Below are 15,783 nucleotides of genomic sequence, written 5' to 3'. Positions count from 1 at the left end.
AAACAGAACAAGTGTGGTTGGTTCTGCTATCATGGTCTGCATGACCTTAATGTAAGAGGCGTTCTGTTATTAATTATTTAAAAAAAATCTTTTTAATTCGCAGTGTTAGAAAAAAATTATTAATAAAATCCTCCTTTCCATGATTTAATACATCTTAATTCCATTGAACACCTTTTAAGGCTTTCTCAGGATTCCCAGGAACCCTGTCCTCAGCTAGTAAACTCTGACTCAGAGTTAAGAAAGATACCAAGGCATGCAGAACACAGATGACTCTTCACAAATATTTGGTATTTGACCTGCATTTTTCTTTCATTTTCAAGAGGTCTTTCCAGACCAAGAGGGACTGTGTGTTAAGTCTGATTTGTTCTGATAGTTATCTGCAGTTCACAGTTCAGTGAAGACAAAGCTCGTATTCTCCTCTGCAGCTCCACAAAGCTGCTTTCAGTCCCACGTGGACACATCATGAGGTGCCGGATCTCGGTCCATGTCACTCATTTTACCAGATAGTTGAGAAAGAGGGAGAAGCTACGTCTCAAAGCATCTTTTTACTTAAAATATGAGATAAAAAGATATTTTAAATCTCCGTTCTCTTCTTCATGAGAACTTCTTCATGAAGACAAGAAACAGAGGAAGGAGAGGAAGACTAGGGATGAACTAAAGCCATTAAAGGTCATCACGTCACACTTCTAACCACTAACAGCTCTGTTGCACGTCCGTTCAAAGGAGAGCACACATGCCAGAGTCGTAACTGGCTGCTAATGAGAATCAGAAATGGTTCAATATCAAAAGTCGCCCAAGAGGATTTGGTAAAGAGGTCGATTTAAAATTGAAATGGCATGTGAATGAGTTTGTGAAAATATGTGCATCCCTCGGAAAGAAAAGTAGAGCAGATCCAAAGCATTCCCCAGTTGAGGCAATAGTTTGTCATAACATGCTAATTTTAGCCACATGTTGTGATTGCTTAATGATTCGAATCCTGTTTCTTTTTCACCCTAAACTTGGATGTTTACCAACAGAACATTTTGTTTTGTGCGTCCTTTATTAATCGCCATAAGCTACAGACTGAGGGACAGGCCGGTAAAGTAATGAAACATCCTATATTTAACCACATGTCACTGCTTATTACATCTTCTCGGATTAGACGGAAGTGAGGAAGGCGGGTGAGCGGCTCTCTTCCTCTGGGAAAATACAGGAGAGGAATTTATCCAGCTGCTCTGCCTCTCTGTTCTGCTCTGTGTTTGTCTCACTCTGTTTATTCATCCATATTTTTTTTTTTTTTAGAAAACACATCAGTTCCCAAAGTACATGAAGTCAAGGAGAATATGACCATGGGAACCACACTAGTGACCAATCCCAGCGGAGGATTCCTGGTAAGGGGGAAGTTGCTCTTTGTGATATATAAAAGCTCTATAGTCTCCATACCAAACACAGAAAGAGGACTGAACTTTGCATACTTTCTGCAAGAAACCGGGCAGCAACTATATGTTCACTAGACCTCTGCACTCTATGGAAACGGAGAGATTGACCCTTCATGTTTCCCACTGAGACTTTGTGTCCTGGGAATCTAACAGGATACTGTGAATCAGCTGTATACATGCAGAAATGTATGAGTATGTAGGAGGTGGTGACGCCCATAAAGTTTTATAGCTGTGAACTCCTGTAAAATTTTATTTGTACATGATTCTGACATTTGCAGGGTGTAAAACTTACAGTAACTCTGGAGTAGTGGTCAATAAATCTATATTTATGTAACTTATTTGGTCCAAGAAGCTGTAATGTTGTATATAATGTCCCATACAGATACGTAGTGTAAGTGAAGCTTTAATCCTAAACACCAAATGTAGTTATTATGAGTCTTTGAGAGAGAGTTTGAACACGAAGAGGGCTGGATGTGTTACATAATTTAATTTCTTCCTAAAGACTGTCCCATCAGTCCAATCCCCCAGAAAGTGCACCAGGTGTTGAAGCCAGTTTGAACAAAAGTGGCCAATTACAGCTCATGTGATGCACAGTAGACCAAAAAGGACTTTTCCCCATGTGCGTAAATCATTAAAAAAAAAGTGGCCATGCATTTTTTTTGACTGTCACAACTCTGACAAAATGAATCGTTCCCGCTACCTTAAATTCATCCTTTTGGTTTGATAACCTTTGCAAAGTCTAGAAGAGCTGCACAGTTAGATAATTTTATTCCTAATCATGTTAGCGAGGGCTAAACTGGAAGTACATGGTGAACATGGTAAATATTATACCTGAAAAAACATCAGCATGTTAGCTTTGCCATTGTGAGCATGTTAGCATGCTGATGTTAGCATTTTATTTATTTATTTTTTTATCTATATTTTTGGGGGCTGGAGAGTGGGGGAATAATGTGCAGCAAAGGGGAGTAAGCAGGAATCAAACCCACGGTTGATGCAGGGGACTCACAACCTCAAAACATGGGGCGAACGCCAGTCGGCTACTGCATCAGAAGGCATCTGTCAGGTCAGGAAGGACGACTTGTGGAAACCTCCTATACACTCGGTTGAGTAGAAAAGGATGTTCAAGGAAAAATGGACCACCCCGTTCTCCTTCAGACTTCTGTGATAAAGCAGATCACTTTATCTGCCATTATGGGATCAATCACAAATCCTTCAGTAAGTTTCCTTGTGCGGTCTTCAATTACATGCTGGCTCCCTAAACTGGCACTCAGTCATCGAAACTTTGAGAAGCCCAGTTGTAGGCTCTCTGTTGTTCTCCAGTATTCCTCCGAATGTCAGGAAAGCACTGAGGTTGTGAGGCATGCAGGGAAATCTAAGGAAATGAGGCTGAAGAATTAATAGATGTTATTGAATTTTCCAGTTATTGTTGGTCATTTTTAAGCCGTACTTCCTCGCAGGCTCAGTTTCTCTGTTTCCCTCTTCTCGCTTTCTCTCTCGGAGAAGCTCAGTCTGAAGGGATCTACGGTGGTTTTTAATAGTCCGTGTGTAATCCTCACTTTTAGTAGTTCTTTCCTCTTGGTTTCTTCCTTCAGTAGCCCTGAACCTCCTCTCACCCATGACCTCATACTGGTGGAAAGCTAACCAGTTTTACTTTCTCAAGCGACTAGAGTCTTTTGTGTGTGTTTCCTGTCTCCGCAGGCCTGCGGTCCTCAGTACGGGTACATGTGCGGGCAGCAGCAGTATATCTCAGGAGTCTGCGTGAATGTCAGCTCTTCCTTCCAGATCGTCGACACTATGGCACCCGGCATACAAGGTACACAGCCTGACAAAATAAGACACAGCAGATCCACGCAGGACGTGACGGCATCTGTACAAATGGCCCGTCGGGGCTAAGAGATTATAATCTACTCCTCACAGTAGTACCACCCAAGATCCTGACATCAGACTCACCCTCCCTCAGCGTACAGGGAGATTAGAGCATTCTTCTTAATGTAAACTCGTCTGCGACCCCCATCCCTCTCCGGCCCGGCCCTGCTGCCGCGTTGTATGCCCAAGTTAGGAGACAGTTTACTGCGCCTGCACTCTGTTTCCCAGGAAGGAAACAGCCTAGAAAGAACCGGAGAGTAAACAGTCTACAGTTATTTTCTTTCTGTTTCTTTTTCTCAGGGTTTTCAGTATCACTTTCGCTGCCATTCCTCTAACAGAGACGAACAAAAACACTGGACTGATCCTATAGTGCTGCCCATTTAAAAACCCATTCAAATTATCTAGACTCTGTTGCATCAACAAAAGATTAATTTAACCTAAGATTAGCTCTGATCAGTTTAGCAAAACTAGATTTAGAATGACTAAAACCAGATTTAAAATGAAGCAGAGCTCTGTTGCAAAATTAAAAGCTAATCTCTGTTTAGAAAATGCAAGTTTAATGACGTAAACGGAAATTAAATTGAGTTTAATCAGTACACAGATGCTTGCTTACCCCAAAATAAAACATTACATCGTTTGCTAGCTAGCTGAAAAGGCTCATGATGATGGCTCGATCTAATTTCTCCTCTTTTAAGATAAACTTGTTGACTGAATTAATGTAGGAATAATGTGGCCAAATAATGGAAGATTAACAAAACAGACAAGAGCATAGTAAGGAAAAAAAGAGACACTGTCTGGCAGCAACTGACAGACTGTTTTAACAGATCAACTGGAGTGAAAGACAGAAGAGACGCACCATAGCAGCCTTTTAAGACCTATACCTCCTCAAATGTAGTAGTGGATCACATTTGAAACTGGAGTTTTGGTGCAAAGTATTTTTTTTCTTAAATTTAAGCTACATTAAAAGTTTGGTGCAACATAGTTTAAAGTTAAGTTTAATCTAGTTTAAAAAAAAGAATCCTTGTTGGTGCAACTTAGCGTTTTCCACTGTAAATGAAACATTTGACAGATTTTGCATCTGTTAGAGACATTTTACTTTCTTGAGTCACATGAGGCAGCCTAAGCAAATTTTTGATGATGAATCTAGCCTTTTTTAAGTCAGTAACTACATGTCTATGGGATTGGTAATAAGGAAATACAACTTTGTGCTAAACTAAGCTTTTTACAGCATTTTTTCCAGTATATGGTTTCTGGTGAATCATTTTTAGCTGTTAATATGCAGTTTATACCACTATACTTTTTTAAAACATTCCAGCCATTTTGGCTTAATTCTCATAATGCATTTAAAAAAAATAAAAAATAAAAAATTCCTCCTCCTGTGATTTATTTTTTCTCATGCCTGCCACTAAACTGAAAGTTCAAATTTATTCTTGACATTTCGACTTATTCTGAAAATGCAAAATAAATGTTTTGTTTCCTTAATGTGGCCTGAACACTGCATTCATCCATCGTACTGTGTGCTGTGCAACACAAACATTTAAAGGACCTAAAATTATCCAGTAATTTAGGTAAAAAAACAACAGAAATGTTTCCTCTGCTTTCCTATTCTGTTAACACTCGTGTGACCCCTCAGATTTAACCTGCGACCTCTCGTGTGGCTCCCGAACCCCAGGTTGAAAACTGCAGCTCTACATCATTACATTTTGGTTTGGATCTTCTGTACTGTAGTGTGTCTGCTGTGAGCACAAGTAAACAGGAAGAGGACTGGATGTGTTACATAATCAAATTTCTTTCTTTGGAGTGAAAATCAGCTATTTTAGTGAGACCAGTTTATAAAACACACATCAAACTTACCATTTGATGAACTGTAATTTTCTGGTTTTGTTGCAGGATGTGGGAAGGAGCTGGACATTGTGATAGTTCTTGATGGATCTAACAGTATCTACCCCTGGTCGAGTATCACCGATTTTCTGGAACGCCTCATCGAGCAGATTCAGATCGGACCTCAACTCTCACAGGTCGGTTACATGGATGAATGAAAGAGTTAAATCATGTTTTGAAATGTCTCTTTTTGTCTTAACATCGGGTTGTTGGAATCAATGGATAAATAAATGGATAAGTGGACGGGTTATATAACATTAGACTGACATAGAGAAAGTATGAATGAAGGAATATATTTGCTGCCAGCTCAGTTTTTCAGATTTTATTATGTTTAATGACTTAACTGCCCTCCATTATGGAATTTTCCACATGTTGCCAACTGCAAGAGTAACTGAAAGATGTCCTTCATAAAGCAGACTTTATGAAATGAAGCCTTTTTAGTCTTCAAAGTAATTTTAGCCTGTGTCTTACTAAGTTATACCTTGAGTGTATTTCTGTCTTGGATCGCTCCTCCAACGGGTGGTTAGTTTTTATTATGGTTACATTGATCTGGCCTGGAGCTTGTGGAGTTTTCCAGAGGGAAACACTGGAAAGTCTCCTCGCTGTGGAGCCCGGTGGTTGTAAGTCACATCTTCCATGGCTGCTGAAGTCCTCTGCCTTCTGTATAAAGAACATTGTGTCATATCAGCCCCACCAGAGCCGACCACATCCTCAGCAGACTGTCTGGGAGGGGACGCAGAGAAGAGACGAACGCAGAGGGAGAGAAAAGGAAAAATAAATTTAATGTAGGGTAAAGTTTATATGAAAAATGTGTGTGTGTCTGTGCGTGTTTTCCAGGTGGGAATAGTGTCCTATGGTGAAACCGTGACTCACCGTGTCAACCTGAGCCAGTTCGACAACACTCCTGATCTGCTGGAATTCGTCAAAGAGCTTCCTCAGCAGACCGGCTTCAAGACCATGACTTTCCTGGGCATCGACACTGCCAGGTACTCAACATTAACCCCTCCCCTTTATTTGGGTGCGCCTGGCAACGCCGGGCCACAATACAAATCATTATGGTCTGGCAAGATTTAAAGCCACTGGAAACCCAAATCCACAATAGCCTTCAAACTGTGTAATTTAGGACTTATGTACACAATACAAAGCATCTAAAAAGTTTTGCAAATTATTTTTAATCCAAATAATAATAAACTTTCCTGATTTTTGGTTTGAATTAAGCGTGATTATGGCTGGACAAATACGCAATTAATTCCATGACTCAATCATAAAACAATCAGTTGTCCCTCAAACACTCCTACAGAGTCTTGAGAAATGGTCAGAACAGCAAAATGAGATGTATTTTTTCAGTTGGTTTTCTAACATAAATGCTTATTTTCACTTTTTTTGTAACCATGATGACGTATTTGCATTTTTACTATTTCAAGCCAGATTTCCAGCAGCTTTAACAGGCATTTGAATGGGACAGTGTCGTTTTAAATAGACTTAACAATGGACTCATAGAGGCTTCTTAATTTAAACATAAGCATGAATCATTCCTATTGGCTATCCTATATCTCTAACTGGGCTGTCATTGGTCAAATTTCTCAAACTATGAAGCAGAAGCTCTAGGATTGGTCCAGCATGTATCTGGTCAGACATGGTGGATTTTTTCTTGTTGCAAAAGCTAAGCTTAAAGTGAAATTTCAGCAATTACACATATCCCTTTTGTGCCTGCAGAGGGAGCTGCAGAAAGTCTGACAGATGTCCTCAAGTGGTGTTAGCTAGTGATAGTTAGGAAGAAGTGAGCTTACCAGACCTCTGTAGCCTCCGCAGCACTTCAGCACTTGTTAACCCCCTGTTTCAACCTCAAGTGAGTCAGAGATGTTTTTCACTCATGAAACCAAAACGCTCTCATTTTCATCCATGCCGGTGCCTGTACCAGCTCAGTGCATCTTGCATCTCAGCTATGTCTCTATCTGCAACCTTAAGCATTTATTTACGCTTCAAGTCTATTGAGGCCGAGGTTGAAGCCCAATAAAAAGTCACTGAATGAAAATATTTATCTATATTTTGCAACCTAGGTGGAGCAGCTGGGAAGCAAGACTTCTTGGACTTCTTCTGCAGTGTTTATTTATGGGCAAACTGTACTTTTACTGCCACTTCAACTTCACTGCTAAACCTTAATGCTGATGTGAAACTTGTGGTCTAGAAATGGGCAGCTTAGGTCTACATGAGCTGCTACTAGCATAACTCACGCAAATCTCCGACAACAGTCAAGTTGCATTGTGTGAACAAACCTCCACGAGTCTCATGAAAGTGAAATAACCAACATGCTCAGTTTCAGCAGGTGTTCCAGAAGTTCTTTTGACTGAATTTTGAACATTTCTACGAACCAGGAAGGAGGCATTTATGCCGGAGCGTGGAGCACGAGCTGGGGTGAAGAAAGTGATGGTGATTGTGACTGACGGAGAGTCACATGACTTCCATAATCTTAACAAGGTCGTCGGAGAGTGTGACAAAGATGGCATCGAGAGGTTTGGCATTGCCGTGAGTACAAACTAGCTTTGTGTCAGTTAGAAGAAGTACAAGACAGATCAAGTATGTAACATTATTAAAATAAGATTAAGGGAAGGTGTTGTCAAGGTGGTTTGTTGTTGTTTCCAGGTTTTGGGAGACTACAATCGTCAGAACAAAAGTTCAGAAGAAGTGCAGAAATTCATCAAGGAGATTGAGTCGATCTCCAGTCAGCCGTTACGAGAGCACTTCTTCAACGTGTCTGATGAGGTGGCGTTGTTGAGCATCGTGGAAGCTTTGGGAAGCAGGATTTTTGCCTTGGAAGGTAACACTGTAAACACACACGGACGTGTGCATGCTCAAAAAGTTTTACGTGTTCACCTACCTTAGTTAGTCCACAAAACACTGCTGGAGTTTCACAGGAAAACAGTGCTGCAGGATCTCCCAAGCAATGTAAGTTAATGGTGACCAGTGTTCAAACAAGAAAACATAAACTGCCTCCATACTGCTCACCTGGTCACCATTCACCTCCATTGTTTGTGAGATTCTGCAACACTTTTTTCCTGTGAAACTCCAGCAGTGTTTTGTGGACTAAAAAACTAAACCAGACATTCAGCTGGCATGAACTTTACCTGACCACCAAAGGTTAACACATCGCAGCTCCTGAGCTCAGAAAAATTTCCACTTCAGAGGTTGTGAATACCACAAGAGGAGGGCATTCATATTGACTCTTCTCATGAATACAGTAAACACAACCTTATGTAGAGGCAGCACTTGGTTATGAATAAGGACATATATTACCACAATATTCCCTTAAAGAGATCAGTGTGTTAATTTTCTTCAGTGAATACTCTCTTGATTCAATGGTAAATCATTAATGACAACATTTAATTATGTAATATTTCTTTTGATATAAAAAGGTTAAAATTAACTTTTTCTTCTGTAGCTACGACCGGCAATTTCACCTCGTCCTTCGAGATGGAGATGTCCCAGGCTGGCTTCAGTGCACACACTTCTCAAGTAAGTCTAAATCCAATTATTTATCTCAGAGGAGTAAACAAATACCATATTTGCAACATGAAAGTCAGTGACTTACTGTAAAATCGCTGAACCAGGCTGATGTTGAGATGAGTGTACCACATCTTAAGATTGCAGCGAGGTTCACGCGTCTGTAGGCGTTAAGTTTTAAGAGGAACCGTTTATTTTATCTGAGTGTACAGTATGTGTTGGCATGGATGTTTTCTCTACTAGTGAATCATCCAGACACAATGCCACCACGCTGTTATCTCTGCTGTATCTCCAAGCCTTTGGTGATTCACCTCGGTCAGCGGAAGCCTCCAGACACAGACCCTCTCTGTCCTCTCTGCTCAGACTTCAGACTGACCGTGTTTTGTCTGATTGCACGAAAGACAGACAAGACACAGACACGAGACGTGTACAGCACGAGACGCACCGAGGGAAGCTTGAATCAGTTGTTTGTTCGCTACGGTTAAAAACAACACGCCTGCTTCTGACCCTCCACACGCCTCTTGAGTTCATTCATTAGGTATTTCCTATGTCTATTTTAAAACAAACAGCCTCCCCTGTTACGCTGCTCTTCCTCCTGACTCATGTTTATCACCTCCTCGATCGCTGTGCACCGTCTCCCTGCCCCGCCTGCAGCGGCTCATTGAACTTTACAAAACCAGACACAAACGAACTGAGTCGTTCCTCTGTGTGTTAAACACGTGAGGCCTTGTTGTAATGGTCAGTTGAGGGAAAGAGCCTCTTGACGCAGTTCATTGTGAGTAATGACACATGTTATGTCCTGTTTGACCCTTCCTCTTCCTATTAGATAACTCTGTTTCCTGTATACAACAAAAAGACTGATTACGTGATTTTGCATATTTACTTTTTTCTATATTTTTACAGTTTTGTTCATTTTCATTTTATTCCATATTTTATCCTCTTTAAAGCGTGTGTTTTGTTCCCAACAAAGAAAAATTAAAGTCTTATTAAGGTATTATTTTACTTTTATCTTAGTCTTTATTAGATTTATCTTGTTTGTCTTGCTCTTTTTCTTTTGCTCTTTTTAATATTGTTGTTTTAGCTTCTCTGTACAACACCTTGAATCTACCTCTTTATATGAAACATGCTTTATAAATAAACTGTCTTGAATTAATAAATAACTTAAATGGTTAATTGATTATCAAATTTGTTCAAATAATGTTTATCAGTTAACTGACTACATTTTTCAGCAGTATGTATATTATCAGGTCTTTTTAAATAGTGCTGTAGTTCTGGGCTTAATTATACAACTAATTTAGAGGTACCATCTATATTTAGTATTCACAGTTTATGCTACTTTATACCATAAAAACTCTAAATACCACCAATAAAACTACCACTAAATTTCAAAGGGAAATATTGTACTTTTTACTCCACTACATTTATTTGACAGCTCTAGTTACTTTGCAGGTTCGGATTTTAGATACAAATTGATTTTTAACAAATAAAATTAAATTTTTATAGATAAATCCACCCAAAAGCATATCAAGTATTTTATATAACCTCAACTTTTACTAGCTAAAACATTAAATACAGCTTCGTCCTTACATCTTAATCCATCAGTAATAACATTCCAACAATGTATGTATTGTATTTATTTTTCCCAGTAATACTTTTTATAATGTTAATAATATTTTACATGCAGAACTTTCACTTGTATTGGAGTATTTTTACATTGTGGTTCATCACTACTTTTACTTCAGCAAAGGATCTGAGTACTTCTTCTGTTCTCATATCTGACGGTTCCTGATATCGGCTCTGTTGTCTCCTGTAGGAAGGTGTGTTACTGGGAGCAGTGGGAGCGTACGACTGGAACGGGACAGTGGTGATGCACACCGCTGGAACAACAGTCATTCCAGGAGAGACTGAGTTCTACGACCCAAAGATCGAAGCTGGGTATGAAAGACTCGCAGGGTACCTTGGTGAGTTGACTCTTAACATCTTTTAAAGCCCTGAAAACATATTCTCTCAACCAGATTCTCATATTTTTTCAACCAGCGTGAGCGATGGGGTTCTGTAAGAACCATGGATGCATTATAAATTGCTCCCTAAGCATGAGCCAAAAAAAGTTGTTTAGTTTCCAGCTTCCTCGTTGAGCAGCCCACTGTGCATGAATATTTCAATCAGGAGACAACTGACTAAAGATAAATGTTATTACAGAAATGATATGTGATGATTAGTCTTGACAGAAGGTCTTTGGCGCTTAGGGAGATCTCTGTTATCGAGGGGCGCCTGAACTCAGCAGTGACAAGATAAATCCTCCCAGGGAGTCCGGACACTGGTGGGGGTGGAGGCTGCTGACTCTGCTGGGAAAGACTGCGCAGAGATGGGGAGGTGGAGAGGCACAGCAGCAGGAAGGAGTACAAACAGAGAGAGAAACATTTAAAAAGACAGCAGCAAGATGATAGGCTGACTATAAAGGTGTGCTTGGATGGATTGGATAGAAGTGACCAGCTGATGGATCTGCTCATAACACTAATGATAGCTGGAAGAGTGAGCATGCATGAGAGGAGTAAACAGTAAGAAGAATAAACTACAGGCCAAAACATGCAAAAGTATGGTCTTCCTGAGTGAACCTTTGCTGCTCAGCCTAATGGTCATAAAAAGGACTTTTGCAGGCGGTGGGAAAGTTTTACAAACATAATAATTCATAATAGAGAAAGAGAAATAATGGCCTTACTTGTAGTTTGGTGTAACGTGACATTCCAGGTGGTTTGTTACACACAACCATCTGGGACGATGTCCTTAGAAACTGTTTGGAAAAGGGCAGGCACTTTCAAAAAAACATTTGATTGTATGAATCATCTGTCTATCACATCTAACACGGGCTAACTTTAACCAGTCAGATCAAACTCTTGCTGAGGCCTTGCTGAGTCTTTTCTGTTGAAAAAAAAAAAGCCTTTAGTGCCGTTCTTTGCTCAGTGAAGAAACACTCTCCAGTTCTGATGTAAATGATGCTATTGCAGTATTTAAGCTAACCTCTTCAGGAGCCACCATTGTTTGTTTGAGACGAGTCGCTTCCACGGACACTTCTTGCTGTCGTCACACCTAAAACCCGTAGCCTGTAGCTGTCTGTAATCCCTCCTAGGATGCTGATTGGCTGCATCACTTTTGGTGTGGGCACAGACAGATAACAGACAGATTCTCGCGTGATTTCGTGATCTTGCAAATCCAGCTGCCTCGCAAGGGAAAGTCTGATGTCCTGCCAACAGTTTGAAAGAGTGGCTTTACACTAAATCCAGATTTTTGAGTTCTTCATTTTTTCCTCACCGATTTTAAATGAATGGGGGCTAATTTATGAAAAGTTTATGTCACATAATTTTGCGCACCAGTTAGAGTTGAGCAACATTTGAATGAGAATCTGATGACAGTTAGAGGGCTGCTACTTTGTTACTGTTAATCAGATATGATCACATCCAGGCAGATTAGCTGAGTTTTTTATTGTTAATTCTTAACTAATTGATTAAAATTGATACTTTAAAATGTCTTAAACTAATGGTTGCTTATTTATTTATTAATGTTTAATATGATAGTAAAATACTTAAGATTTGAACCAGTTTTTCAGGAACTTTTCACACTTGCATGAACAGCTCTATGAGAGCTGACTGCTTTTGTATTAAACAGAGATAGACAGAGATATAAACTGGCTCTTTCAACGGATTAAGTGAAATTTCACAGCTGCAGAATAAATATAGAGTTTCTGTTGGACGGGGGAGTAAGATATGTAATTTGTCTAACTTTGACAGCAGATGCCTCTCTCTGTCTCTGTCACATAAATAACACACACAGACTCTCCTCTCTGTCCCGCTGCCTTTTATGGCTCGTCGAGCAACCGCAGCATCTTAATATCAAGTTATTTAATCAACATGTCATTAGAAAGAGCGCTGGTGGGTCCAGGCTCGCGTACTGTAAACTCAGCTGCTGGCACGTCCTCATACCTAAAGGTCTGACTGCACACACAGCCTTTGTGTGTTTGTCTGCGAGTGTGTGCGCCGCTGCCAGTTTCCAGGAGTGTTTTATAGTTTCCTCTACACACACACGGAGATGTAAACAGCTGGCTGTAGAGGTGTTTAAAAATATCCCACAAAGAGAACCAGAGTGTGTTTTTCTCATGGCATTGTTACGTGTGTATACACTGTGACACAGTCCTTATGATGTCTGTTTATGTATGATTTGAATTAACGCAGTATCCACGTGTGTCTTCAGGCTATGATGTCCAGTCGGCCTCCACCCCTGATGGAGTGCTGTACATCACAGGTGCTCCGCGGTACAACCACACAGGCCGGGTTGTTATCTATCGCCTGGATGAAAAGAACAAAATTGTCGTCTCGCAGATACTGAAAGGAGAACAGGTGAGTCTTCTTCACTTTGGTGTCTGGATGAGCCTCCGTTCCTCTGTTTATTTTTTTCATCAATATGTCTGAAAGCTGAAATACGATACTTAAGGATCTGGAACATATTCTAACCCGACCCAGTGTCTGGTTTTACACTTGCTAATAAACTCTAAATAAGACTGCACTGATCCCTTTGGGAATGTCTCTACAGTGTAATTATGGACATTATTTGTATTTAGTGTATTTAGAAATGAAGCAACTTGCTGAAGACCAGTCAAAATAATGTTTAAAGGGACAGTAGTAGTGCTATGTGGTACTATTTATCAAACAGGATTATTCTAGTGTGAGAGTTTTGCAGATATCGGCTGTAGAGATGTCTGTTTCTTCTCGAATCTAACAGAAATGAATGGCGCTCAGCTTGTGGTGCCAAAAAATACATCTGAAAAACTGGACAGCTCATGACCCGTTTATTCAAGAGAATTCACAGAGCTTGTTGCGAGCAGTTTCATGTAGGAGCAATTTTCTTTCTACCAAACTACACCCGCCAACCGTATCACTGCGCAGAAAGAAGAGTGCATCTAATTTAATTTTTGGGTGAACTGTCCTTTTAAGCTAAATTTTCCCTCCTCCTACATGAAAGAGTACAATAGAACGCCACTCAAAGTCAAAGTTCCTACTTGTTAACTTGGGTAAATCGATCTACCCCAACTTCATGAAGAAGCAGCTGTCTGACGTCACACAACAATGACAGCACTCACAATGTCACCTCACGCCGTTTTTCCCTCTCGCCATTTATGCAAAGAGGCTGCACCGCTGAATGCCAATGACACTCATAAATTTTGTCACAGTCAGCTATGTTTTTTGTCTACTTTTGGCCTCATGCACCTGGAACACTTTGAGGTCGGAAGTTGGAAACTTCAACTTCGAAATTCCGACCTCTTACTTGTGTGATTTGTGCAGTTTAAGGCACAAAACTCTACCCATAAACTCTGATAAGCTGCTTTGTTTTCTACCCAGTCTCGTGCACCGCATCTCATGGATAACCTTGGTCTGAAACCCGTCTGTAAAGGTCTGATAAGTGACAATTGTGCTTCAGTTGTGTGTTTAAAATTAACAGATGATTTCTGGCTTCTCTGTGCAGATTGGTTCCTACTTTGGCAGCGTCCTGCAGACGTTGGACGTGGACGGGGATTCCTACACTGATATACTCCTGGTTGGATCGCCAATGTACATGGGCACAGAGAGAGACGAGCAGGGACAAGTCTACGTTTACAAACTTAACAAGGTACACAAGATTGAAAATTATGTATTTTGCGTATTTGTGTGAAAGAGCTTTTATCAGATTCCACAGAAGTTCACTCTGAAAAGATTGTGATGGCCCTTGTGTACTTGTTTATTTTCTCCATTACCAGGACGGCCTGTTTGATCATGAGTTTACGTTAAAGCCCATCAATCAGTCCTGCTGCACGGCCCGCTCAGAAGTCTGCACTAATAAAAATGAACCATGTGGTGCCCGGTTTGGTACGGCCATCGCAGCAGTAACGGATCTCAACCTTGACGGGTTTAATGACGTGGCGATCGGTGCACCTTTTGAGAACGACCACCGAGGGGCTGTCTACATCTATCATGGAGATAAGAAGTCGCTGAAAGAGAAATATGTACAGGTGAGAACAGTTTCAGTGCCACTCACTGAACCATTAATAAAAAAAAAGGTCTCTGATTGTTTATTTAGATTCAAAGAAAATTCTCTTTATGTGAGCCTGGTGTATTTACCATGCTCTATGAATCATGCTAACTTTGGGCTCACCACCTCAATTATAGAGATTCAGGGAATGAGGATGCAACAAAGTCTATCAAGGCAAGCTGCACAAGCCTCCCACAGATTTATAGATTAACAGGATTTTTGCAGGAATCATTTCAAACTCTTATCTCTGAGTGTGACCAAACTTAAACACAGAAAGTAGCCACCTGGATCTACATTCATGTATCTTCAGGCTCTTTCTCTTAGCTAACTTTCCCACTGGGATGTCACGGTGGTACAGTGGGTAGTACTTTCACTTTCCAGCAAAAAGGTTGTGGTTTCTTGTCTGACCAAGGTTCAGTTGTTTGGTTTGTTGTCCAGGGGAGAGTTCATACTTGTAATTTTCCAAAAAAGCGTGGATCAAAGAAGTTAGGTGTGAAGGACCCTTAGTTACACAGCTGGGATCGCTCTCACCCATGGACCCAGATTTTTCAAGTCTGGCGTCTACAGGTCCCACTGTGGGTAGGAAAAGTTTTCCACCTCAGTCAGCTGTGGAGAACAGTGAGCGCAGGAGCACCACAGATTTCCTGTTACCTTTCTTCCTCCATTCTTGGTCTTTCCTCTTCCGTTTGATTTAGCTCCTTGTCTTAGTACTCTGCTTTGAATAAATACAGTGACATGACTCATGATCGTTGTCATAATAACTCACTCAGCATAACCGTGGTGAAAGTCAGCCTCACGCATTGAAACAAGCCAGCATGCGTAGATGAACATGCAGGTCAGTTAGGTCAGAGTTGACCCCAGTGTAGAACCCTGTGCAGTTAGTCTTAATGACTATTGCTGGTGGCTGCTTTCTGTGTTACAAGTAAAAGTTGTTGCGACGATGAGTACTAGCCAATCACAGCACCGTAGGGTGGGACTAGGCAGTACATTCTTGGGGAAAAAAATACTGCTAGCAAAACAATAGCTAGCTTGACATAGATGAGTCTAAAACAAAGCTAAG

General features: G+C 40.6%; 1 protein-coding gene across 1 annotated transcript in view; it reads left to right on the top strand.

The window, feature by feature from the left end:
- Positions 1–15,783, top strand: part of itga1 (integrin, alpha 1) — a 64,619-nt gene that overhangs the window by 34,341 nt on the left and 14,495 nt on the right. The window contains exons 4-14 of the mRNA XM_084746626.1: positions 1,282–1,370; positions 3,117–3,231; positions 5,175–5,302; positions 6,003–6,151; positions 7,541–7,691; positions 7,809–7,983; positions 8,605–8,678; positions 10,480–10,627; positions 12,912–13,057; positions 14,181–14,324; positions 14,452–14,703. Of these exons, the coding sequence (XP_084602752.1) occupies positions 1,282–1,370; positions 3,117–3,231; positions 5,175–5,302; positions 6,003–6,151; positions 7,541–7,691; positions 7,809–7,983; positions 8,605–8,678; positions 10,480–10,627; positions 12,912–13,057; positions 14,181–14,324; positions 14,452–14,703 (1,571 nt within the window). The remainder of the gene's footprint in view (positions 1–1,281; positions 1,371–3,116; positions 3,232–5,174; positions 5,303–6,002; positions 6,152–7,540; positions 7,692–7,808; positions 7,984–8,604; positions 8,679–10,479; positions 10,628–12,911; positions 13,058–14,180; positions 14,325–14,451; positions 14,704–15,783) is intronic.

Source organism: Lutjanus erythropterus, chromosome 20 (assembly GCF_056507025.1).
Source record: "Lutjanus erythropterus isolate fLutEry1 chromosome 20, fLutEry1.hap2, whole genome shotgun sequence".
Classification (NCBI taxonomy): domain Eukaryota; kingdom Metazoa; phylum Chordata; class Actinopteri; order Lutjaniformes; family Lutjanidae; genus Lutjanus; species Lutjanus erythropterus.
Note: the sequence above shows the minus strand (reverse complement) of the source record. Positions and strands in the feature narration are given on the sequence as shown.